Genomic DNA, 27245 nt, shown 5'->3' on the forward strand with positions numbered 1-27245 from the left:
CAGGCTTCTCCCTTTTTCTCTCATATTATTTTTGAATTTTTTATTTGGTTTCAGGATTCATGTAACCAGACCTTAATAAAGGCCTGGTGATGATGATGATTTGGTTTCCGGATAAATAAGATGATAAGATCGAACGGTGTGCTCATAATTAAGGGTTAACAAAGAGCCAAGGAAGAAATTAGAAATGTCATTTTTTTTTTTGAGGAATTAAGGGTTAACAAAGAGCCAAGGAAGAAATTAGAAATGTCACTTTTTTTTTTAGGAATTATTATGGAGTTTGTAAATATACTCAATTGAAAGCATTAAAGCAATAACCTTTAAGGAAACTCTTGCTATAAAACCAAAGTTATGATTTGAAAAAAGAGATTCTGAATTTCTTTAAACTTACGAAAAATAACAACCTTTTCATTACGAAATATTAAACTAGCTTATTTTTTGGAATTTGCAAATTTTATTTTTTCTTAAAATAATTTTATTTGTAATTTTATATTCTTCTTGAAATTATTCATTACCATTACTATTCACACTGTTTTAAATAATTGAACTGGGTGAGGTTGTATAAGGTGTCAACCTTATACTATTGAGGTAGGGCACACCGTTGTATACTGCAATTTTGGTGCTTAGAATTCTTGTGATGCCGTGAAAGTCTAATTCCACCAGATTTATTTTTTATTTTTTTAGTTTTTTTCAATGTTATTTTTGCCTTTTTAGTTGTAGAAATTTAAATAGTAGAATTAGAAGTTTAATTTTTTTAAAAAAAGATGGATATGGATAGAAATTAGTATATAGTTAAGTTGACTAGGATATGTTAGACTTGATCGAGATAAAATTTAGTTTTCTATTTTTTATTTTATTTATATTTATTATTCTTTTAATTTGTATTCAAAAGGAAGATGTCTCTTTTTCGAAGTGAGTTGTATTTAAAAGGAAGAAGTCCTTTCTTTGTAGCGAGTTATTTTTTAGTTTGTATATAAGAGGAATTGTAGAGAGTTATTGTTTATTGAGTGAAGAGTTTGATGATAAGATCAAGGTGGACCCGAGCTTGGGGTATACTCCTTGCAGTCCACCCTTGCAAACATAGAGAGAAGATATAACTTTTTATCAATTTTAATTTTAATTTTTTATTTTATTATAATCTCTCAATCTTTTTATTTTTTTATTCTATTATAATCTCTCAACCTTTTTATTTTAATTTTTTATTCTATGTATTATTTTCTCAGTGCATCTATTGATATCAAAGCATAATTTTATTTTTTTATTCTATTATAATCTCTTAACTTTTAAATTTTTCTTTTACATTTATTATTTTCTCATTGCATCAATTGAATCATAGCAAAGAAGATCCAGCTATTGTAAAATTATGTCCTTTGAATTTTTATTTTTCCTTAGGGTTATGTAGATATTTAAGGGGAATAATTGAAATTTTAATTTAATTTTTTTAAAAAACGATGGATATGGACAAGGATTAGAATGGTTAGATTTGTTTTTAAGAGATAAATCAGTGACAGAGTTTAGTTTTCTATTTTTTCTTTATTATTTTTTAATTTTATATTTTAAAAGAAGATGTCCTTCTTTTTATAGAGTTAGTGATGATTAGATAAAGAATTTGATCATGTGAAAAGTCTTTTTATAGAGTTATTGATGATTGGATGAAGAGTTTGATCATGTAAAAAGATCTTGTAATAGACTTTTAAAAAGAGGACATAATCTCTCAAACCTTATTTTTTATTGTATTTTTCTGCAGATCAAAACATATATATAAACATTTGAAAATCTTGAAAATAGAGGATCCAAATAATATATTAAGAGATGAACCATTTATAAGACTTAAAATCCTTCTTTTCTTTCCCTCATATCCATGAATCTCAAGGTCGAGATGATTGGTTCCATGCATCGAAACAACCTTCTCCAATGGGTTTTTTTATGTGCACCTTACTAGTATAGCACCTTATAAAAAAATTTGTTTATAGTTTATTATTGATTTCTTCTTATTTTGTAATATTCATCTAACACTACCTACATTTATATCAAAAATGTAAGATTGATGTCCATTGTTCTCTGAATATTTTTGCTATTGGTCTGTATCTCATTTTTTTTGTTATTATTCTCTCATTACATACGCTAGTAAATATTTAAAGGATGACTGCTTGATTTTCCTTAGTCCCTAGAATATGGAAAGGCCATAACCATATTAAGTTTCACCAAAGCCAGAATTCCCACATATGCGGCTGTGTATAGAGAGAGAGATGTAAGTTACCCGAAACCATAACACATTAATCTGCAAAAAAAAGGGGCGGGGGTGCTCAATTACACCCATACAAAAGAATAACCCAAGGCAAACGCATACTCGCACACACCACAATCCACTGATTATCCTCCTTCGAACACTGGCACCACAATAGTGCTCTCACACCCTCACTATTTTATACACTGGACATAAGTAAATGCCCATCTCTATCTACACAAAAGCCATTTCCTTTTGCTACATTAAAATCCCCTTTTATACTCCCTCACTCCATGATCCCACCACCCATATAACAGAGGCCAAAATCAGTTGATGTTCCAACAAACCGTTGGCGAAACGCATTCCCGCTCAACTGGAGACATATTTGAAAAAAATATGCGCTTAATGGGTTATTCTTTTCTGGGATCCATATGCTTAACAGGGGTTTCTCTCTCATATATCATGGGCCAGCCCATGCATGTCCCTTTTCCACTTTGCAGGCCAACTCCTTACAAAGGACCATGACTGAACCCATCAAGGAAAATCCATCAGGCATAATATCAAAATAATAGGACCGGTCATTCTCTCTCATTGTCTATTGATTCTCTTTCTCTCATGAAACTGCCCCCTGCTTGAATGAGCCACCTTTCATGCCATCATCAGGCAATGTCCACGAAATCAAGTGGCCCCCAGAGTCCCCACTCAAAAGCTGCTTCATATCACTAGTGAGATGGAGAGCTGTGACAGTTTGTCTATGAGCCTTAAGTACCTTGTACAAAACCAGCCGATACTCCGTTTCCTTCACCCCCAAACCCAACCCACCAATACTCCTCCCCTCTCCTGCCTCCTCTGAACCATGCACCATACACCACACCTTCAATGCTCCACTCTTGTGCCCTGTGACATACCAATTGGTCTCAAACCAATCCGAAAAACTTGTGCTTGTAACACAAGTTATCGAATCCGAAGGCAATTGTGATGTATTAACCAATGCCAAACAATCTCCATTCACACTCCAAACCGCAAGCAAAATCCCAGCAGCTGTGACTATCTCTCCAGTCAAATCGTTAACATAGACAGCTGAAACAGAGGCTGGAAACTCGGGCAATTGCTTCACAAATAAGAGCCTACTCATATCCCACAAAATCACACTACAGTCGTCAGACCCAGTCACAATCAAACTATACGGTTGGCAAACATACATACATGTTATCTCAGCAGTGTGGGCACATAGGGCCTTTTGTAGGTGCAACCGTCTTTGCCCACGAACACCATCCTTGCTTATACGCCAAACCGAGACCACCCCATCATCCCCTCCAGTCACAAGGGTTTGCCCATCTTTGCTAACCTGTGCACACTGAACTTGGTTAGGCCCATGTAGACTCTCATGGGTTGACAAGAGCTTGTCTTGGTCATAGCTCATGAACCTCAGGGTTCGATCAGGGAAGCCCCAAGCTACATATTTTGAGTAGGTTTGGGGTTTTAGGGCACAGTTAATCGGGGCCACAAGTATTCTGTCATGGAAAGTGAGGATTTGGGTTATTGAGTTTTGGGTTTTTCTGATTTCGTTGGGAGTGAGATGGTTACAATGACGAAGGGAGTTGGTTGGAGGCTTTCGGTCAGAGCGGCGTTTGGGGTGAGGTTTTTGGAAGAGCTGGCGTGGAGTTTGACCAAAGTGGTTGATTTGGGCAAGAATGGAAGCCTTCATAGCAGGGTCTGAGACTGCATCAATGTCTACACTCCCCTCATAGGTGTAGTGATAAAAGACATTAACAGCTTCTTCCGCCGCCTGCAATATCATGTAGAAGGTCAATTTCTATTTTTATTTAAAATTTCAGCTTTGAGCAAGTTAAACGCAAAACCTGGTCCAGCAGGATTCGAATCCAACACAGTTCTGTAAAACAAACTCAGTTTCCATGATAAGTATGCTCACCTTTCCCCTCTGCTTATATCCAAAAATAAGGTCAATCCAATGATGCAAGTTTTCCGAGACATAATCTGACTCCAGTGCTTCCCTGTGCTTTCTAATGAACTCCCTTGCACTGCCATTTGCCCAAGTTGGCAGCACAACATCCCCAACCTACAATAGAAGCCATGAATGTTAGTCACTAACGACATTTGTTTTTATAATGTTAGCTAGTAACAACGTTGAAAGTGATCAAACAATTTGGGACGCAAACAGTGCATTTGGGTCTGCAAAAGGGAAAAGAAAAATCTCTGTTGGTTTTCAAACATAAGATGAGACAGTGACCTTCTCTCCAGATTGTTTTTCACCCAAGTCAAGATTGAATCTATTTGCAAGCAGCTCTGGCATGTAGAAGAACTCTGGGATCAGCTCCTTCACATCAGATGTGTTACCCTTTCCAGCTGCACTAAGCCATGTGTCCCTTATGCTATTAAAGAGACGATCAGCATGATCAAATTGGCCACCTTGTAGCTTCTGATTTTCCATGCTGAAAGGAGGCAACCTCAGAAGATAGAACAGCACAATTCCTGCACTAGAATAATGTGAACCATAGTGGAACTTTGGAACATCTGGATCATCCCAGCTTTCATACCTGCAAACAAAAAGAAACTGTCACCACATAGGAAAACACACAACACTAGCTGTGATAAATAAGGATGATAAAGCCATTAACAAAATGCAAGAATTGAATATTAGATTCTACAAAGATAATATGTATCAGCCAGTATAGGAAAAATCGAACCGGGACAGTTAACCGGACATGGGGCCAGAAGCGGTTCAACTGGCCTAACCAATAAACCAGCCAGTTCAACCGCCATAACTGGGTAAGTCCCGGGCGGTCAAAAAGGTGTTAAAAAAATTTTAAAAAAAAAATACAAAATGATCTAATAGAATATGAAAAATATATCTAAAGCATGACTAAACAAAGCACATCTAAATGAAGTTGAAAATTAATGAAAAAATGGATTTTAAAGAATCGATTTGTGCCTAGGAGTATTTTTAAAATTTTCCAAAAAAGATGGGAAAATGTAAAAATAAATATTAATGGCCAAATAATTTCCAATCTTTGCCAAAATGATGAAAAAAATTAAAAAATGCCATACAAAATCCCTTATTTTTTGAGATTTTATAAAAAAAAATTAAATTTTTTAAATACTAGGGTGGTTCACCAAAACCGGCAAAAACTGAAACCGGCCAGTGGCCAGTTTCGATCTAACAGGCGGTTAGAATTTGAACCACCCGAATCTAAGGATACGAAATAAATGGAAGAATGAGAAATGAAACAGACCTTTACTTGAATTCTACGGATACAGAATAAATTGAAGAGTGAGAAATGCAATAGACCTTTTCTTGAATTCTTCCTCTCCCTCTGGTGTTTGGCATCCCATTGGCTTGTCAAGCTTACGGAATGTATCGGGATTTGAGAGATCGAGGTTTTCACTCTCATAATCCGCAAGAACCCAAGGGAAAACTGGGTACTGCGTTAAATCATTATACCCTCGTCCTGCAAGAGTATTGAGGTGCATGAGGTACTGGAAGTTGCTTATTTCTCCATTTTGCCACCTTTTTGAGAATGATTTGGCCATGATCTTGAAAAGGCGACCTCCCTCGTTGCTCTCTTGTTTGGACGACCCTGAAATAGTAGTGTCTAACCTGTTTGCCAAAGAAAATGAAAAGAAAAGGTTTAGTATGTCCCAATGGTTTTGATTTTTAAATGATTGAGTTCTACTTTTCCAGGCTTCTGTGAAGCCATTTGCAATTGCAAAAAGAAACTGAAGATATCCAAATAGAAATAAGTATACAAAAAAAAAAGTCCACGTACAGGACTGGAGTGGACTTCAGTATGCTGAATTCAAATGAAAATAAACACCAAAATCAAACTAGAATAACCCAATGTGTTAGTATGAAGTTAAGGAGCTTACATGCTATTACGTGGAAGATTCATTGCCATGAGATTATGGAATACCAAAATCAAACTAGAATAACCCAATGTGTTAGTATGAAGTTAAGGAGCTTACATGCTATTACGGGGAAGATTCATTGCAATGAGATTACGGAATACCTCCTCCCTCTCCTTCTTGTGGAAAACCAGAAGATCGTTCCAACCATCCATGCTAAATATCTCAATAGCGACTGGACGGAGTTGGTAATCACGCTTTAAAATCTCATGAACACTGTCAAGCTTCCACATTCGCCATGGATGTGGAAGGTTCCCACTGCTACATACTTTCTCTTTCCCCCAAGCACCACCACTATATGCCCATGCTCTACCCCCAGCCCATACTTTAACTGTTGTTCCCCATGGTGAAGGTGACTTCGATTGGATTTCGGAGCTCCCAGTAACATCCTTTTTGACACCCAAAGCTTGATCAATGACAGAGAGTTCATCTTCGCATTCCTTCTCATTTATGCACCCAGACTCATCAATGTAAAAGTTCTCAATCACATATAAGCAGAGATCTCCAATAAGAAAAATCCCATCATGTTTATCAAGTCCTCCGACTCGCTCACAGTTGTATCGAAACCTTATCTTCTCCAGAGGTTCAAGATAGGGTCTAATCAGATATTCTCCATTATCATGAAGTTCCTTTTCTGACTTGCTATCTGATCTCATGTCATCAACTCTCATGGATGAAGATTGCCTAGGAGAACCTAGATCAGATTTTGCATTTATGCTTTCAGTTATTTGAACAGAGAATGCACTTGACTTGACACCAAATTCAATAGCAGAGTGAAGGCTAGCCTCATTTACACTGCTAACCTGATCATCGTTCCACCCAATTCGAGCAGATGTTGAATCCCCGTCTCTAAAATCATCAGCTTCTTTAAATAAAGCTTCCTCATAGTCGCCTCCATCCAGGCACTTTGGTTTAGCACCACCAGATAAAAGATGAAAGAATGAATCAGAATCAGTTTCAGAAGCATCCACACCAATCACCGTGCTTTCCTTCCCAATCCCTTCCTTACCAAAATCTTGACATTGGGTAAGCACATTTTGTATCGTATCGATTTTTAACTTGCATTTCTCAAGTTTTTTACGCATACGATATGGACCCTCAATAGGACAAAGTTGCCCATCAGGTTCTTGCATGGATGAGAGATTCCTTACTGGATATATTCCTCGTTCGTGCACAAGCTGCTGAAGATGGCATTGCCACTCGCTTTCAGCATGGAGAATCCAACCATATTTATCTTGCCGAATGACTCTTAGCTCGGTTGACATAGCATCACGAATCAACTCTAAGGCATATCTACGCTCACTCATCTGCTCCCAGTGCTTTAGGTCTAACTTTGAGGCATCACGTGATCTTCTCATCATTTCTCTCTTTCGACGACCTTCCATGCCTTTTATTCTCACCCAAGGAAACTTCGCTGTGCTGGCTATGTATTGAACCCACATAAGAGAAGCACACTGCTCCAACACTTTGCTCACAGTTACATCAGAAGCCTGGAACCATTCACAAAAAACAGACCAGTGGCTTGAAAGCAGCTTATCGAAACCTCCATGAAGAACATCTAGAGAATGACCTTGATTTGGTTTGGAAACAAGCAACTCCTCTAGGGCTGCCCGCCGATGAATTAAAAGATATTTCATAATATCTGCAGCCATATTTTGTGCAGATCGCCTGCTATCTTGAAGAAGAGATATCAAATTGATGCAAAGACAGCAATTCAAATCGGTATCAAGATTGCTTGGACACAGTATCAGCCTCTTGTGAGCTATCAGTAATTGCAGAAATGTACAGATGTCAACACCAGAAGCATCTTGCGAAATACCCATGGATGTGTGTTTCCTTGAATCGAGATGTAAATTCAAACTGGAGACCAATTGGTCCTCCCCAATTGAGGTCAGGAACGATGGCAAGAAGCAGTACATAACCATGCGGTTGGTGTTTTTCAATAGTGCATGTATATACACCTCAAGTTGTCTGCCCTTTGCCATGGATAGTAGGCCTCTCCCAGAAGGGGCTGCCTCTTCTATTCGACCATCTTTATTTGCAAACTGTAACATGGATAACAAGAATTCCAAAGTTCTTAACACCCCACCTGGCAGTGGAAAAGCCCCCATGTACACACGATCTACAATAATCCAGCTCAAAGCATCCAAGTTTACAGACCATCGAGTCTTATCAAGTTTCTTGTCAGCTTCCTCATCATCACGCAAAAGGCGACGTTCTAAATAGTTCATCAATCTGCTAAGGCACATGCCTTGAAAAACCAGCATGGAATCATAATCAACATATAAAGGAACATTCTCCAAAATGCTCTCAATAATTGGAGCAGATTTCATTTGCTCAACCACAACATCAGCAAGAACTTCAGCAATGAAATCTAAGACAGCACCAGCTCCCGAGGAGCATGGGCCTCCTCCGGAACCAGCATCTTCCATTTCTAGCAAGAATGAGAGACTAATGGCAAAAAATGTGCTTGCAGGGGAAGAGCCTTGAAAACTAGATTTGGGATCTTGCGATAGATCCATTTCACTCGCTGAAACTGATGACCCCATTGATGGAGTGGCAGCCAGATGTGATTTCCCTTCATGGTTTCCAGAGCTACCAAGCCAAGAAGTCAATGCAATTACTGGTGATGAAGAAGGAGAGAGCCCAGTCCTATAGTTTGAGTTTTCAGAGAAATCCGGAGAATTGGGGACTTGTATAGATGCTGAACTGAATGAATCCATCGCAAGCATGGGTTCAACTGGCTTATCGTTAGTAGGAAAACTAAATTCATGGGTACCAGAAGTAGCCGGAGACATTAGCTCTAGGCTTTCACCATCATAATTATGACTTGTGGGTGCATCATCTGCCACGAACTGCTTGCTTATTTCCAAATGAGACATATCCTTGGCTTCAGCTTTCCTATCTTCTGATACATAGTTTTGTATCCCAATCAAATCTTCTGAACTAGTACTTTTCTGAGCTTGTGGAAAGCTTCCCATGCTTATAGATGTTTTGGCAGACTGTTCATGTTCATGGGGCAGGCTGGAGAATGTATGTTGAGAACTACGAGCATCATCAGTATCATTCAAGTTTCTTTCATCAGAGCTTCTTACTGACATATTTTTTGCCATCTTTACAGCACAAGCAGCTCTGAAAAGAAAAACAAACAAAGAATAATATTATCAGTCAGTAAACACCTTTTGTCAAGTCTTTACGTACCCATTGTATATTAAAACAGAAGTTCTAATAAAATTTGAGATACAAGTTTTCACTAACCAAGACTTGTAAGAAAGAAAAACAAGTTTCTAATCGAAGTCCTAACTTTTTAGGTTTCCAATAAAATTTTAAATATTCAGGACAAAAATTTAAAATCTTTTAAACATTTAAAGGACCATGAATTTGTTATTTAAGCATGGTAAGTGCGGCAGAACACATATACCACACTTCATAATATAGCATAGAATTTATTGAAGATATCAAAAGTAGTTTTAATATCCAAAGGAATGCAAAATTTCGAATCTCTTAAACTTCTATAGGAATATGAGGCTGTTATTAAGCAGTAGAACACACACATATTACTCATAATGTCTTGAAATTCATACCTTGCACAAGAAAAGTACAGGTCAACACAACTTTCGAGAAATTCTGCCCTCCGGCAAACAGCTGAGAAGGGGGGGCACATCTTTGCAAGATCAACCATGAAGCGCAAAATAGAAGTTGCAGCAACTGGAGCAGAAGCCTCACCACCCATGAGACGTGCTGCATATGTCTTGTGCATTAAAGCTTCACCTTGAAGCTCTCCTTCAATGTCACTAACTCCTTCAACCAGCTCAGCTGCTAAGCTAACATTCACCTGTGAAAGATTGCCAGTTTGGTGAGCGAGCATCGATTGCATGCTTAACCTATCAAATGTAGCTTTTGCCATGGCAATAACAGAATCTAAAAGGTCCACAAATTTCAATTCCCCATAACCTCCATCACTAGGAATAAGGGCATGGAAATCCACCATGCGAACTTCAGGTAATCTAGGATACACTTCCTTGCCAAATATTAAACAGAAAAGGATGTAGTATATCTCCGGAGAATCATAAAAGCTTGGAAGCACACGCATTAAACACTGATAACCACCACTGCCTCGAAACTTGAGTGCAAATGTAGGAGAAGAGGCAAGACAAACCCCAAGAAGGGTCATAATCCATCTCATACTTGTTGGGTGGACAGCCTCATCCAAAAAGTAGGTGATCAGCTTAGAAGATACTATTTTGTGCCACTGTTCGAGCAATTCATCAGCACTAATTGTCACCTGAAGATCGATAAGCATTTCAAGTAACATATTTCGCACAATCACATGCTTTCCCATTGATTCTCTGGGGATTTGATGGCGGGGTGTCATCTCAGGTGGGTCAAAGGTCATAATCACAAATATGACTACATGCTCAAGCTCGGAGGCTAGAAAACCATCTTCAAGAATTACCCCAAGCAACACCACTAATTTCTCTAAAACCGGGACTTCAACATCACCCCTCTGCAAAGTGACTAGCAAATGTTGCACAAGATTAATTCTCCTCAAGACTGTGAGGTTATGATTTCTATACCAATGCATTGACACTAGCCGTTCAAGAAATCCTAGTAGAGCAAGCTGAATTGAAACAGGGGCAGTAACCCATAAGGTCCAGTCCAAGAGAACATGCTCTACCATGTCTGCATTAGCCAAAACAATACAATTTGATGTCTCTGATTGAAGCTCAGCAGTTTCAAGATCCGAAATATGGCTCAATGAATCTTTTTGTGGAACAAAATCATTCAAATCACCATGAGACCCAATGGACATGAACTCGTCGGAGAACTTCGGTAACCCCACATCTTCGTAATCAGAATCGGCAACAACTCCACCAGCGGAATTTGTTTTGGAAGTCCCTTGAGGTTTTTTGGGTTCAGAAAATGAAGCTTCACGTGCTGCAATCTGGAAAAAGATATCAAGTGATTGCATGTCAAACAATGCCATTCTACGGTGCAGGAAAAGAGCAAGTAGATGGTATCCTCTGTAGGCTTGCATTTCATGCACATTTCGTGGACACTGGAACAGGGCACGAGCAAGTAAAGAAAGTGCCATATGTAGCATATCCTTGCTGTCTGCTGCTTCAACTAAAGCCAAAGCAACGGGAATCCCACCAACTGGATGAATGCTGTCACGAATCGCACATGGACTGCATAAATAAATATCTCCATGGAGACGTCCAAAGCGTGGTATTCCTGCGAATCACAAAGTGGAAATCAGAGCTTGGCTTTTTAATTGCTGTTGATTAATTGATTAATTTTGTTCAATTTTTTTGGAATGCCCACAATGCATAGTTCATGTGGGGTTCACAGCTTTTAAAATAATTTTGAAAGTTGAAATACATTCTATGCTTCAACGCCAAACCTAGCACTAACTGTAGACCAATGTTCAAAAATGTGAATTTGGGCACCTAGGCATTTGGGTGCCTGGGCACCCAGGCGTTTTGGGTGCCTGGCTGCCTAGGCACTTGGCCACCCGCCCACAGACAGGGTACCCTCACCAAAATTGAACCGCGCCACCCCAAACAAAAAAAAAACATGGGAGTTCTTAGGGTATGGTTTTAAGTCTTTGGGAGTTTTTAGGTCAATTTTAGTGCCTCAAACTCCTCATGAAATAATTGAAAACGTAATAGTGTAATCACATAACAGATTGATGCATACAAGTCCCAAAGAGATTGTAACTTGTAAGACATTAAAATGCTTGAAATCCCAAATATCATTGTAGGAAACTAGAAGTCTAGACTAGAAACGATACATAAAATCAACAAGGCAAAATCCAAAAACAAATACAACAAGTCATCGACCAAACATGTAAATATATCGTAAAAGAAAAAACACGTGATTCGCAACATAATATGTTGTAGCAAAATAAAATCAAAACCCTCTTTCAAATATGATAATACCTGAAAAATATCAAAATCAAATCAATGTCGGTACAAACTTCGTCTATTGGATCGCCAAAAGTTCTCAAAATCAACTACTAGAAGCTCTAAATCCACCCACGAACTATTGCCTTTATTTTGGGAAGAAATCGCAAAAATCAAAACTTTATCGGTCTTTGAATAAATCACAAAAGAGTGGTTTTTTGGGGAGTTTTTCTCACCCTAAAAGCCACAGTTTTAGTTTTCGGGGTTTAGAATACCCCCCCAAAACCACTTTCTCCCCTTTTTAGAGGGAAAAATGACATTTTTTTCCCTCCCCGAGGGTTTTTTTTGCCCTTCCGCAAACTATAACTAGGCAGGCGCCCAGAGACAGGCCGCATAATTCCACTGCCCAAACAGCGCCTAGGCGACCGCCTAAGCAGTTAGGTGACCGAATTTTCGAACACTGTTGTAGACCAATTATAGTCTATGCTTAGATTATAGTTCTTCATGTGGGTATGCATCTAGGAAAGGAACCTAACAATAGACCAATTACAAAGAAAAGGGCTGCAATTCCCCAATCGTTGTATCCTGTGCATGTCGGACGAAGAAACCAAGCCCCAACTTTTCCTCCATTGCCCTTTTGCCAATTATTTGTGGGACCACTTACTTCACTCCTTTGGCTGGTCTTGGGTCACCCCACCTTCGAATTCCTCAGCTTTTCCGTGTAGCAACCTTTCTCCCTTGGCATAAATCAAGGGTGTTAATATGGAAAGCAACGCCATATTAAATATATTAAGAGTGAGGATCAAAGGGTCTTGGTGAAGGATGATGAGATCAATGAAAGGTGGAGAGTTTATTTTCAAAAACTTTTAAAAGACGAACACAATGGGAACATAGCGGTAGAAGGAACTCTTGGCATAAATGATGTCGCAGGTCATAGATACATTTGTAGGATTAGGATGTCGGAAGTGAAAGAAGCTTCGAAAAGGATGAAGATAGGAAAGCCTTTAAGACCAGATGGTATCTCAATAGAGGTTTGAAAGTGCATGGGGGAGATTGGCATTGACTGGCTGACGAAGTTGTTCAATAAGGTGTTGAAAACCATGAAAATGTTAGACAAATGGAGGAAAAGTATTGTAGTACCTATTTACAAAAAAAATGAGACAAACAACATTGTGCAGACTATCGAGGGATCCAGCGCTATGAAGCTCTGGGAGAGAGTGATTGAGCAACAACTATGACACGAAACGAGTGTATATGTAAACCAATTTGGTTTTATATGCCAGGAAGATCAACAACTGAGGCTATTTTCTTACTTAGATAACTGATTGAGAAGTTTAGGACGAAGGGAAAAGACCTCTATATGGTCTTTATTGATCTAAAGAATGCTTATGATAGAGTACCTCGACATTTGATTTGGCAGGTGTTGGAAAAGAAATGAATCTCCAGATACTACATCGACTTGGTGAGAGATATATACGATGGAGCGCTAACTAGTGTACGAACAACTAATGGAGAGACGAACGAGTTTTCAGTGACAATAGGTCTACATCAAGGATCATTATTGACCTCGTACCTATTTGTTTTAGTTATGGACCACTTAACTAGACACCTACAGGATGAGGTACCATGGTGCATGTTGTTCGTAGATGACTTCGTTTTGATCAATGAGACCTAAAACAACGTCAACACAAAGGTAAAACTTTGGAGGGATGCTTTAGAATCCAAAGGTTTTAAAATTAGCTGGACTAGGACAGAGTATATGAAATGCAAGTTTAGTAATAATAAGAGTAGAGACGAGGAAACAGTTAAGGACGGCTAAGAAGTACAAAAAAGACTGCATTTTGATATCTTGGGTTGATAATCAAAGAAAATAGAGAGATTGAGGAAGATGTCGCACATAGAATTAGATCTAGGTGGGCACAGTGGAGATGTGTAATTAGAATTTTATGTGATTGCGGCATACCAACAAAGCTAAAGGGTAAGTTCTATAGGACAGCTGTGAGACCAACTTTGCTCTATGGTCAGAATGTTGGGAAGATAAAAAATATATACCCATAGAATGAGTGTAGCAGAGATGAGGACGTTGAGATGGATGAGTGGCAAGACAAGAAGGAATACAATTCAAAATGAATCCATTCGAAAAAATTTAGGTGTGGCACCAATCGGTGATAAGATGAGAGAGAGTAGACTTTGGTGGGTTGTCCATGTATGGCGCTGACCCAGTACAACATCTGTTAAGAGGTGAGAGTTAGTTCAAGTGGAAGGATTGAAAAGGGAAAGGGGTAGGCCCAAAAGGATGTGGTTGGAAGTAGTCTGAAAAGATACTGCATTTAACAGAGCAAACTGGTGGACCAAGATTTGTGTAGCCAACCCCAAATACTTGGGAAAAGGCTATGATAATGATTCTTGGTTAGTTGGGGTCTCACCACAGTTTACAAAACATCATGGTGGACATGAACTCCCAAAAAATGGGTCCCAAAATCAAGGGATCTGGAGGCACAAGATGCTCCCGCTTTCTTCGAAGTGTTAAACGCCCCCGTCTCGGTAAAATTCCGAGGTGCAAAAGGGATCCGGCGAGTACACTCTCAGGATACAGCCAGATCATTAAATAATTCCTGAGTCCCTGAGTTGCACACTCATGAGACCCGTACAAAATCACAGTCACCAAAATACTGATATGTCCTTCCAATTGGTATAGTAACACAAACATCAATTGGAAATAAACATATCTGTCACTAAAAAAATCATCATCTAATCAGTATAATTAAACATCAATTAGGATGGCAAGCTTCTCACTCTCACTACAGAATTTATCATCTAATCAATACACAACACTAAAACATAGATTGGGAACAACTTCTCTCTCACTGAAATAAGTCTTCCAATCGGTAAATAATGACAACTTAACATCGATTGGGAAACCGAAGCACATATAAGATCATCCCACGCCTTAAAATAAATTATTAAAATGTAACAATACTTGTTACCTGAAAATCCACGTGAGGCTAGTGATTCTCATGAAAGAGAGATCAAAACTCAAGAGAGTGAGCTTACAGTTAAGAGAGCTCACTATTCCTGTTATCAACTGGAACCTCATGAGAGTGAGCTTACAGTTAAGAGAGCTCACTATTCCGGTTATCAACTGGAACCTCATGAGAGAAAGCGTGAGAGAATACGAATAAATGAGAGAGGCAAACCTTTGTAACACCTCATAGTGAGGTGTCAATAAAACAAACAAGGGGGTTGCATGAATTGCCACGAGTGCGGTAAAACAACCACCTCATGTAATCACTTTTTATAAAATCTGGTGGACCAAAGGTCCACAGTATAAAAATAGACTACCAAATAATTTTTAAGAAAAGAGTTGTTTTGAAACATTTTCTGAAAAAAGCTATAAAACGATGACTACGGAAAGCATCAGTGGCAGCAACCCTTTGGTCTGTCTGGCTAGAGCGGAACAATAGGATTTTTGGGGCCAGCACAAACAACCCTTTCAAGTATTAGAATCGACCAAGGCGTTGTTCATTTTTTGAGCTACCAACCACAAACACTTAAGTCTTTCTCTGCTTCCGACTTCATTGCAAATTGGCACAACGTACTCAACCACCAGCCTCGAAAGATACCTCATTCTTCCCTCTGAGGACCTCCTAACCTAAGCCAAATCAAATTAAACTTTGACGGTTGCTCCCTCGGCAACCCAGGCCCAGCAGGAATCGGGGGAGTCTTCAGAAATCACAGTGGAATATCCCTTTTGTCTTTCTCATCCATATTGGGATTGAGGACTCCACCATGGCGGAAGCCCGTGCCCTTCTGGAAGGACTCAAAAGCTTTAACAAGATCGTAGAAGGAGAATCCTTGAAGGTCATCTCCTGGGCTTCCCACGTGGCAAACCCCCAATGGAGACTATGGACTATTTTTGACGAGATTTACAATATTTGTAGGTCTATTCAAGTTTCATGGATGCATATCTAGAGGGAGGCCAAGCAAGAGGCCGACAATATAACTAAAGAAGGAACCACCGAAACACCTCCCTAATTTTGCCAGCCTAATCTTCACTTTCTTGCTTTTTTGGTTTTTTTCTTTTGTTTTCTTTTTCTTCCTTCTATTGTATTTAATTGCTATTAGTGAAGTCTTTTTTTTTTTTTTTTTTTGAATGTACATTCTCCCCCCCCCTTTGTTTGGGGTTTCCCGGCTTGGTCCTGGAGCTCTTGTAAATTCTATCCTTTAAATACAATGTTAACAGCTTCAAAAAAACAATAAAAAAAGTACACATGTGTGTGTGTAACATGCTTCAAAGTACAAATGAGATGAACTAACTCATTCATGTATAACCTAAACTTTTATTGAAAATATTCTGACCCTAAGTTGTGCAATGTAAAATGCTTAACCAAATAAAAAATGAGGAGCATACATACCACCAATAGGGGAGGCCGCAGCAGACATTGGATCCACTAGATTGAGCATTGATAGGTTTCCCGACACTAGAGAAGCCTCCGAAGGTGTTCCGTCAAATGCAAATATAAGCTTTCGTCCGGAAAGCTGTAGTGAGAGGCTTCCCAGCCTTTCCAAGTCCCAAACAATGCCACTACCATCTGTTTTGAGGCTACCCTGTTTACTAGCACTATCAAGCCTTTGAATATTAGAGGCCAAAGGCAACTCTGCATCCAATGAATCTAAGATGGCCATACTTCCTCCACCACATGCCTCATTTGGTACAAACCGCAATAGATCAGTATCTTGAAAAAGGCCCCTGTAACCTCTACCCAGAATGTACATGAAGCATATACTACCTGCTGAGAGAACCTCCTCGAATAGATGGCAACAACGTAGCTTCCATGATAATTCGCTAACTTTCGCACACGATGGAGGTGTCCCAATTGTCACCTGCAATGCTTTTCCGGGTGGAGATGGAGAATATCCCAACTTTCCAGTATGTCTCAACTTCCCATTTATGTAAAGGTATGCTATGCTTGCCTGAAAAAGTCCAGCTAAGGCATTAGGTTTGCTATGAACTATGGCAAGATGATGCCACCTTTCTTCTTCCAGTTCCACGTCAGAAAATGAAAGATAGGAAGAGTTGCTTGTAGCAAGAGTCAAAACACCATTGTCTTGCAGGTAAAGTTCAGCATAGAACATGCTAGTGTCTTCAACAGCACCAACTGAAAATATGCGAAGAACATGACGTCCCCCATGATGCCCAGTAGAAGAATTCCTCTTTCTAAATGAACCATTCTTTGATTGCTCCTGTTCCTGTCCAGGGCTCTTCATAAAGTTTTGAAACTGAAACCAAAAAACAAATGAATAACCTGCAGCAGGTGGCCATGTTCTTTCTCCAAGGGACACTTGAACAGACGCATGCCCAACTTTGCTCATATCCATCGCTACGAAAGGAACAAGTGCAAGATTCTCAGAAGCCGCTTCTTCCTTGTGGATCAGTCTCTCCATCATTTCAATAAGATTATGACGTGAACTTATCACCTTTGCTTGCAAAATGTAACTAACCAGCACTCTGAGCTCTGATGAAGATAACCTGTTATGAAGAGCAATGTTTGAAATATAGTTCAAAAATACAGATTTGAGGACAAAATCGCAATATTAAAATCATAACACAGAAAATGAAAATGAGAATAGCATCAACCTATATGCCCCAAGTGCTTCCACAATTCGTAAAGCATGTGAAAGTAATGGTGATGAACCCATGAAAAATGGGTGAATAGTCTCCAGAATAAGCCCCACACAACCTATTTTATAAAACATACAGAGTGAGAAGGTATGAGCATATATAATTAAGAATAAAAAACAACTAAACATAAAGAGGTTCCAAAATGTTGTATTTCAGTACCAATAGATGTCAAGCTTTCTTGATTGAAGGGACCAGCAAGAGAAAGCTTCTCAATAAAACTCAGTACTTCTAACTGCACCTTTGGAGTAAAGAGTAACAGAGAACGAATGACCACAGCAATAGCACCAGCATTATAGATGCGCTCTTTTTCGGGCTTTAAAGCTTCTGATGAAGCACTGAAAAGAGAACTCACAGATCCACTTTCAACTATTTCGGAAGATAGGGCATTCTCTGTTTGTGGAACATTAATACAGGAAGGTGGAACTACTATTTCAAGAGCAAGCTCCATCAATAATTGGATAACTTGTGTTTCATAATCCACACAAAACAGACCCGATTCACACAAAAGATCATAAAAAGCTTGGGAAGATATAATTGCGTGCAGCCTTGATCTATTAATAACATTGTTGAACACCCCTGCTGTAATCACACGTAATAAAACACCAAAAACTTTCATGTGTACCACTAGAGAAGAATGGCCATCATCATGCCCTTCCTCACTTTGGAAACTGTGGAGGATTGTGAGTAGAAGGGAAAATCCAGTGGCTTCTCCAAAAACCCTTTGTGCCGAACTATTTACTCCAAGGATACGCCATAGAGCTCCCAAAGCGTCGCACTTTGCATCATTTTGAAGTTTGTACTGCGATCCTGAAACACTCGTAACCATGCCGCTCTTTAGAACTTCAACCAGCACCCCAAGTTCTTCAGAATGAGCCTGTGACAAGTTACAACCTCCATCTTACTACGAAAAATATGCGAGTTACAGAAAAAGAAGCAAAAATTGCCAGTTCTTCCAAATTGTCAACAAGTTCTCATAAGTCAAAAAACTTGACCAACAATGAACATTATTTATTAATTTATTTATTTTATCTGTTTCCAGGAAGTGACCAACTTTCAAACACATAATTTAAAGAAATTAATGCCTCCCAATTTAGCTATGCATCCCAATGCCCTTTTTCTTATGCAATTAAATCATTTACATATTTATTTCTGTTATTTTATGTGTCGTTGCATCATGAAATACAAAGAAGTCGCTTATTAAAAGGAAATTGTTGCACATGATTTTACACTTTTTTATCACACTTATAGCCCTTCGCTTTAGTGTAATGTGTGGTCCATACTAGTACTAGTACAACAGCACAAAAAATAACTGTAATATACTAATACTACAAGGGTAGAAACATGCTAATAGCATAAATGGCAATAGCATAAATGGCAGAGATAACAAACCTGTGTAACATCCTCTGAAATCAAACATGACAACATTCGAAGGACCCCAAACCGATGAACATCTAATGCCAATAATGGGAGCACAAGTGTAACACCATTAGAAGACCGAAATGATGACTGGTTTACTTCGGCTTTCTTCAGTAATGAGACCAGACAATCCCATCCAATAGCAATTGTACGTTCATCTTCAAATACCGTAAATTTTCCTGAACCAGGACCAACTATCCTAGGTAAGGACAAAATGGTATCCTTATTGTCCTTGTGCATCTTGAAACTGCTTGAGTTAGACATTCTCTCTAAAAGATTAGGACTGTTGTTACTTTGCTCTGATCCAGATATATACTTGTGCTGCTTGATATCATCTAAAAGAACCTCCAAGACCCCAACTTCCCGCAAAACTTTTTTATATTGCTGATCAAAAGACAAGAGTTTCACAAAGAAGGAAAGAATGGAATGTTTCAGCCCACTTGTTATGGGCTGCTGCAATAAGCAGCAAAGAGAAAGCAGCTCTTGTTCAGGAACACAATTCACAACAGTCACAGCATATTCAAGAATCTTTAAGATCTTTTCCTGCAAAGATGAGGGAAACCCTGCCATGTTCAGGATGAAGAGGGGCACTGTTCTCAACTCCTGACACAACTTGTAGTTCTCAAGATGACTAGAGAATATCTTGAGCATTCGATCAAGCACCTCTGCCTGCAAATCTATGTTATCTGCTTTAAGAAATATATCTTGTAACATTTGAACAGCTTCTAGATCTTTAACTTTGTTATTCCCCTTTTCCCTTATTTCATCAACTACCCTTTCAAAAGATGGACGGCTACGATGGGTAGATCCCCTGTTAATAGCTGATCTTTGACCCTTCCCTCCAACAGTCTCCACAGGACCAGTTTGTGCGAGGTTTACAAGCACGTCAAGCAACCTTGATAAGGAAGGAGAGAGACGCTGAGGTGAGATGTCTTTGTTTCTCGTAAAATCTTGCCGTGTTGTGTTGTAAGAGACATCTGAAACACCATTTTCCTCCAATATAGCTGTGGAATACAGAGCCTGAGCAGCCTGGTTTTTCTGCATATCTGATAGTACCAATGCAAATCGAACAAGAAACTGATAGCCATGGGCATTATGTATATCTTCCCTAAGCCTGATGGCTCCTGCCTCTGCAAAAGAAAATGACAAATCTTTGTGTTAGGGGAATATCCATAGTCGAAGAACTTATGTAAGGTCACAGAACAAAATCGCTATTAATCTGAGTATAGAAAAATTTTGCCATTCACCTGGTCTATGTGACAATTCAACACATTCTAAAAGCAAGTCCACTATTCCCATAGTGTATGCAGAGTCCCCACTCTCAGGTTTGAAATCCTTCACAGCCATTAAGAGAACCTTTATCTGCATACACGGCCAGCAGATCCAAAAAAGACAGCATGTCCAGTGAGTAGTCAGTATTCTAGCAAGTAACAGTATGATGATCAAGTATTTTACACAAAATGGGAAACTTGAGGAAGAGAAAGAAAGAGTTAAGGCCATTAACAAACCAGGTGATGGTCGTGAATATATTTTGCAGCGCTTCCATTGTCATTCACCAGAAGAAGCCCAAGTATCTGAATAAAGCATCATATAAGCAAATTCCAAACACGATAACATAGTTCCCCAACCCCCATTTCAATGCAATTTTATTATTTCAAGTTCCACAACAAAGAAAATGCAATTTCTAGTCATGCTTTGGATTGAAACGTCTTTTCAACCAGATTAACAACCATATTGATTAGGTAGCAAAGCGAACTTCTGATGATACAATTACTGAGCACAATGAAAACATTGATAATAGCTTATATAAATAACCATATTAGTAGTAGAAGTTACCTGCATGGCATGACGATGAAGCTGAATGGTGTGCAATGGAATGACGCCCAACGTAAACTGTGAAAAAACAGTTAGAGCCCCATTTGCAATCATTTGAAACAGAACCTCAAGGGAATCATCTCCAATCAAGCTCTGTGCAGCAGAAGGATGGCTAGACAATGCTTTCATGATGTGCACTATACTCCCCTCCACCTGCATATTGGAAGCTCCAAACTGTAAGACACATCCACTTCATCATCTTTCATCCTCGAAATGATAATAACTCCAGATAATCCTATGAAATTAAATTGGCAAAAATATCCATGCATGTTAAAAACATTGAAAATCATCCTCAATGTTTACATTAACACAAAAGCTCCATCTAAAATCTGTTAATATAAATTACATTCTGAATTTTGGGTAGCAAATAAAGACACATTCTGAAATACATTCTGCCCTCCCCTAATCCCCCTATTTTCTATGTCATACTCGTCCTGATATTAGATAGATAAATGCATTGCATGTTTCATAAGTTTCACAGGATTTCCAGCTCAAGCCCCATATGCAAGTTGGTATATTCACTGGATTTTCATCCCACAACTTTACTTCATCCAAGGTCCATGAAATGATATAACGTGTTCTTTAAATATTCATGTCAGATTGATGAGGCCTGAAAAAGATGAAGGATAATTTAAAATGCACTCAAGAATGCAGAAACTACTGAGGAACTCATATGTGTCAACCAAAGATCTCCAAGAAGATGGGACTTATTCTCAAGACTTTTTTTCCCCCTTTTCTGATTGTAAGGACTACACTGTAGTAATGATTAGCTGGAGCAACCCACTAAGAGATATGCATTAGTTCAGATCGCTTTCATTTCTCAGTTTCTTTTTCTTTTTATTGTCAAAACTTAACCACCAGTAATATTTGAAAACCATAAAGTTAAAGCAAACAGTGACACAATCCCTAAAATCCACATTGATGGATCTCAATAAGGCTAATAGATTCCTCTTCCAGAATTGACCATAAGATAACCGGGACTCTTCAGTCCAAACACATATGGCTGTTAACAGTCTCACCACTCACTAGCTAATGTTACTGGATCAGTCACTGTATTTATGTTTGTATGATTTCTTTCTGATAAGCTCTAGCAATAATCAGCATCAAGAATAGAATGGTACCACTCATATTCCCCAGTTTTAGAGTTTTTAGTATAAAGCTTAAAGGCCATACACACGTTACAAGGCTTGAGGCTTCAGCCAAAGCCTAGTTCCTTAAAACATCTTCTGAAACCGTGGCTGTGGAAAGACAATAATAGAGAACTTCCTGCTATTTGAACGCAACAAAAACATAGAGACAAATAGATTGGCAAGAAATCACATGTGAAAATGCCTTTGTACAAAACTAAGCAAACAAATAAAAAATAAATAAATAAAAATCAGCGCACAAAATTCAACGAGGAGAGATTTGTAAGAAACACAAAAAGTAGAAAGCTAAACAAAATAAATTAGTCGAACTGAGATAAGAACTACCTCAAGCTGGCCAACTTGTACGCTATTTCCATCATGAGCTTTTTGTGGCGAACCTGATCTTTTTGAGTCAACCATACCCACTCTTTGATTTTCATTTTCAGGATTGAGAAGGCCATTGAGAATATGTATCAGACAGCACAAGATCCCAGAATCTAGCAGAGGTTGCTTATCAAGTGGCTGTCAATAGAATAAAATATGTTTCAACCAATGGATCTGATAAATATACGAGAGCTGAACTCCACAAAGTAGCATTCTGATTTATACAAGAAAAATCAATTGTATCCATAAGAGGCACAAATAGTACAGTTAAACCAAAATGTAAATTTGTGACTCATAGAAAGTATACCTGAGATGGCTAACCAATTTACAACATCAACAAATTTCCTTTTAATTCAATCCCCATAAAAAAATTTTATTAAAGTTTCACAAAACAGGAGATCATTCTAATTTTGTCATATGGAAAGAAAATTCCACATTCATCATCTATCAAGGCAGAAATTCAGATATGTTTCCTTTAAAGTATTTCAACCATATACATACCCCAGTAACAAGGACTTCCACAGCATATAGCAAATTAGAACCAGAACTGCTGCCCTCCTGTGCATAAAAAATGCCATATAAAACTACTGCAAAGTGTGTTGCACTAATCATCCAGGTGAAAAACAGAGTTATAGAAGACACACCTTCGCAACTTCTGTAAGGTAATTCAGGACTTCAAAAACATTCAAAGATCTACTTGAGCCCTTCAACTTCTCAACTTCAACTACAAATGCCCTCCCTATGACAAAGGAGAACACGTGGGCTTCGGCTAACCTGTGAGTTGTCAAAAGCTGATGTTCAGCACTTTGAAACAGGCATAACTAATATTCATAATCGTATATGACAGAATCCAGCAGAAGTAGGAGTAATCCTGACCGACGAGACTCTAACAAATCCATGGTGTTATAACAACAACAAAAAAAACGAAAAAACATATCCATCTTGATACCATGACTGCGTGATTTAGATTTTCCATGTGTGTAATGGCTTGAAATTTTCCATGTTTGTACAACTTTAATGGCTTGAAATTAAAAATATTAACGTCATGAAAGATAATTTCATAAAAATGTTCCAATTTGCATAGTCTTTCCCCTGGGATCCATTATCAAGCAATTCATTCATTGCAAATAAATTGAATAAATAAATTTTCATATAGAACTTCCATAACAAAATTGTATGGGATCCATAAATGAAACTTTTGACTGTCCCGGTGAGATGGTACCCTCAACCCAGAGAACAATATGTTGATATTGACAATGTTTTGTGCAAAAAGATGATTAATCCTTAGTCAAAAGGAAGGCCAGAGCATCTACAAGCTTCTAACAAACACTTGCAGAAAAAACAGATCCATGTCATCCGTAAATTATACAAAGCAAAGGAGTAGTTGAGCATACGTAGCAATTAAATGAGTGACACTTGTCTGCTGCTTCACCAATCGGCAAAATACATCTAAAGCCATGTTCAAGGCCTCTTCTTTCGCCTGCATTCAATATTTTGCAAACATTTAGCATCTCGAGTGATAATTATCAATAAGTTAGTTAACACAAAGCAATGTACCTTTTCTGAGCAGGACGAGCGGAATTCTTCCCAAAATCTCTTGAAGTCCAACTCCAATTCATGCTTTTCTCTGTTTTTAAAACAAACAAGTCAATTATGAATTTTTCATCATTAACTTAGCTACCACAAGACATCAAAGAGAAATCATGCATAAGAAATTTTACATAAAAGTAAATTTAAGTTTTATGCTTCAAAACACAAAAGCATCAAATACACATAATATTCATATGGGCTTAATTCAGCAGTTGCCAACCTTATTGCAAAATTAAATATCATGGTGGTCTTCTTGATTCTGACAAATGGAAATAATAGAATTTCCTTTAGTAACTGCGAAGGGATTCTAGAAGATGAGTCCTTTCCCATGAAACTTTTTGTCATCATAGTGAGTAATTAAAAGTATGCACGTGTGTTAGATTTGTCAGGCACATATATCTAGGCATTTACGTCCAAATAAGTGTCTTATAGAAGTATTTACCTGTAACCCCGATTAGAGCATTCATGTTAAAGCAAGGAAAAACCAACACCATGCAATGTGATCATCTCCAAGCTCTTCTCCAATTTCTGTAATTACATACCTTTTTGCAAGGGTTTTTCATCTTATGACAGGAAAAATTCCAGTGAATATTAGATTATAGTAAAAACAAGAACATGGAGTAGAACTTTACCACTTCTTAATGGAAAAATAGATGTTCTGGTATGGTGTTTTGGGCACTGGGCTGAGTTGCTGCTATTGTATGTATCTCTGTCACATCTTATCTGTAGGTTCTTAGGATGAGCAAGCTTCTGGTGAGAAGATTAAATTTTAAGAATAACTTCTCTTCTTTAAACATAAATACACACCCCTCCTCTATAGCCATGAAGCGCTCCAACAACCTGGACTCCACGTCAGGTCGACCTTCGGCCCCTCCCATGCGACCACACCTCCAGGGGTACCCACCGTGTCACTAACCATGTGGAGGAGCAGGATGAAAACACTGACTTCTGTGAAGAGTGTTGAGTAGAAATGTAAAAGAAACAAGGCAGGGTTGGAGTGGAACCAATCAGGTGGAAGTTCACTTGTTTTTGCTTTTATCAGAATGAGGAACATTGTGGCATGGAGTTTAGGGTGTTAGGCTGGGTCACTGCTACTGTCTACCTACTTCAGTTAGATTTTATCTGTCGGTTCTCCAAGAAATGGGCTTTCATGAATCCTATCAATTCTAAATGCCTTTGAAAGGGATTCTTTATTGTCCTCCTTAACTACACAATTACCCAGAGAAGCTTATAATCGATTTTCTAGGGGGGGACTGGGTTAGGTCTCAAACTAAATTTTTTTATTGACACAAATTCATATACTTCAGTATGCAAAGGTATGCAATCCCAAGGAGTTCAAAAATCTTCAATTATAAATATAGAGATAAAGTGGGCAGCAGAGCTCCACTAGGAACTGGATGTGAAACCACTGGATCCATCTGTAATAGAGGCATGGACATCCCATCCATAAGAAATAGTGTCCCAGAGGAATAAATGCAAGGAAGCTAGATCGAACATTAGAAGGAATAATTGTGATATTGCACTGAAAATTTACAGCCCAAAGGCTGATACTGTAAGGGAAGGATATTTAGTGAGGTATAAACTACTTCTAGATTTCCAAAATTTGCTAGACCACATTAATGGTTTTATCACATGTATTCCCTAAAGAGGAAGCAAAGTCATCACCTCCCAATGGAAACAATTGGCTCACTACAAAATTAGTCCAAGCAGGAGTTGAACAATCAACTCATATGGTTCAAACTATCATTTTTTCTTAAACAATACTGCAGTGTGCTGGTACTAATTAGATTAATCAGAAGTCTCAATGGGCAATGTAAAAACACCTAAATTTCCTCACAAGGTCCTCTACAGTTTCATGTATTGTTTCCCTCTGAAAAATTCAAGGTGGATGATAGAGTATTCTAGTGGCACAAGACTTGATCGGAGGAAAAAAAACAATCTAAACAACAGCCATACATTCCCAATGAATTTCGCCCTTTAATCCTTATGACCTTCTCCAAAGAATTTCATTAATAGATATCGCTACTGGACTGTAATGCTCATAAATTTGAAGAAACCAACAACAACCAAACACATCCAAATAATTGTGCAAGAACATCTAAAGATCAAAAATCAAGCCTTGCTTCATCCAACAGCTTATTAAAAAAAAAAAGTGCGATGTCATTAAATCTCCACCCTCAAAAAAAATCACAATCACAAATAAGAACAAAAAAAGTTCATTTAATATAGAATCAAACATTTCGTACTGATAAATAATCATTCCCATTTATTCAATAAAAAATGGCTTCTACCAATAAACTACAAAACCATATATTATACGATAAACAATACAGCAAATCAAGCAAACCCACAAGTCTCGAAAACTAAAACAAATCAGAGAATAAATCATAACAAAAATGGATCCAATAATTAAACAAAACAAATACCTGGTTGATGGGGAAGATGAGAAGGCTGCATTTTTGGGTGAGCGTGCAGCCTCTGATGAAGTGGGAGACGAAGACGAAGACTGAGAGAAACCGACTTTCTCCTTGATGTCCTTAAGAAGCGACACCCATTTCATTGTTTTACGTGAAGACTGGAACATATGATTGTCATAGGTTCCAGATCCCCCTGAAAACCCTAAATTTTATTCCTAAAACACCATTACCAAGCCGTAAATGCCCGAATTGTCACCCCGCAAAACCCAGATTTTCTCCCCCAGAAATACCAGATTCCTTTTTCCTGTTTCTCTTGCCTGTCTGAAATCCGGATTGTGTCCAGAACTATTAAGGTTTATGCTCTTAAAAAATGGAGATTTTCTCTTCTGAAAAATGGGGATTTTCTCCTCTGAAACAGCAATATTGGTGCCCTAAGATGCAGAGATGGTACCATCAAATTTAAAATGTATCAGATGGACCAAATTACTATTACAACGATTCTACCCTAAATTTTTTGGGATCGATCGATTATTAGGGTTTTGTTTTTAGAACAGCAAAGCGGGATCTTAGCACAAATGTCTCTGCTGCTCTCTCTATCAGCAATTGCTCCTGCTTCTTCGAAACCGCGTTTTAAATTTCTTTGGAAGAGAAAAAATAATTTGTTTTTCGCGCTTTTTCTTTTGTTGGGATATATTTTCT

At 38.3% G+C, this 27245-nt stretch overlaps 1 protein-coding gene across 1 annotated transcript; it reads right to left on the minus strand.

The window, feature by feature from the left end:
* Positions 1 to 2253: 2253 nt before the first annotated feature.
* SPI (BEACH-DOMAIN HOMOLOG A1) lies at positions 2254 to 27245 on the minus strand. The gene is made up of 19 exons (XM_020664437.2): positions 26556 to 27245; positions 24097 to 24166; positions 23934 to 24019; positions 23184 to 23313; positions 23041 to 23097; positions 22501 to 22677; positions 20990 to 21181; positions 20662 to 20727; positions 20401 to 20515; positions 19127 to 20283; positions 17897 to 18611; positions 17693 to 17795; positions 16470 to 17584; positions 9733 to 11383; positions 6209 to 9280; positions 5535 to 5843; positions 4476 to 4782; positions 4158 to 4304; positions 2254 to 4013 (listed from the first exon to the last, which is right to left on the minus strand). Exons 1-19 carry the CDS (start codon positions 26711 to 26713, stop codon positions 2838 to 2840), a joined length of 10803 nt encoding a protein of 3600 aa, XP_020520096.1. The 5' UTR covers positions 26714 to 27245; the 3' UTR covers positions 2254 to 2837.

Source organism: Amborella trichopoda, chromosome 3 (assembly GCF_054954075.1).
Source record: "Amborella trichopoda isolate Santa Cruz 75 chromosome 3, AtrichopodaSantaCruz75HAP2 v2.0, whole genome shotgun sequence".
Classification (NCBI taxonomy): Eukaryota; Viridiplantae; Streptophyta; class Magnoliopsida; order Amborellales; family Amborellaceae; genus Amborella; species Amborella trichopoda.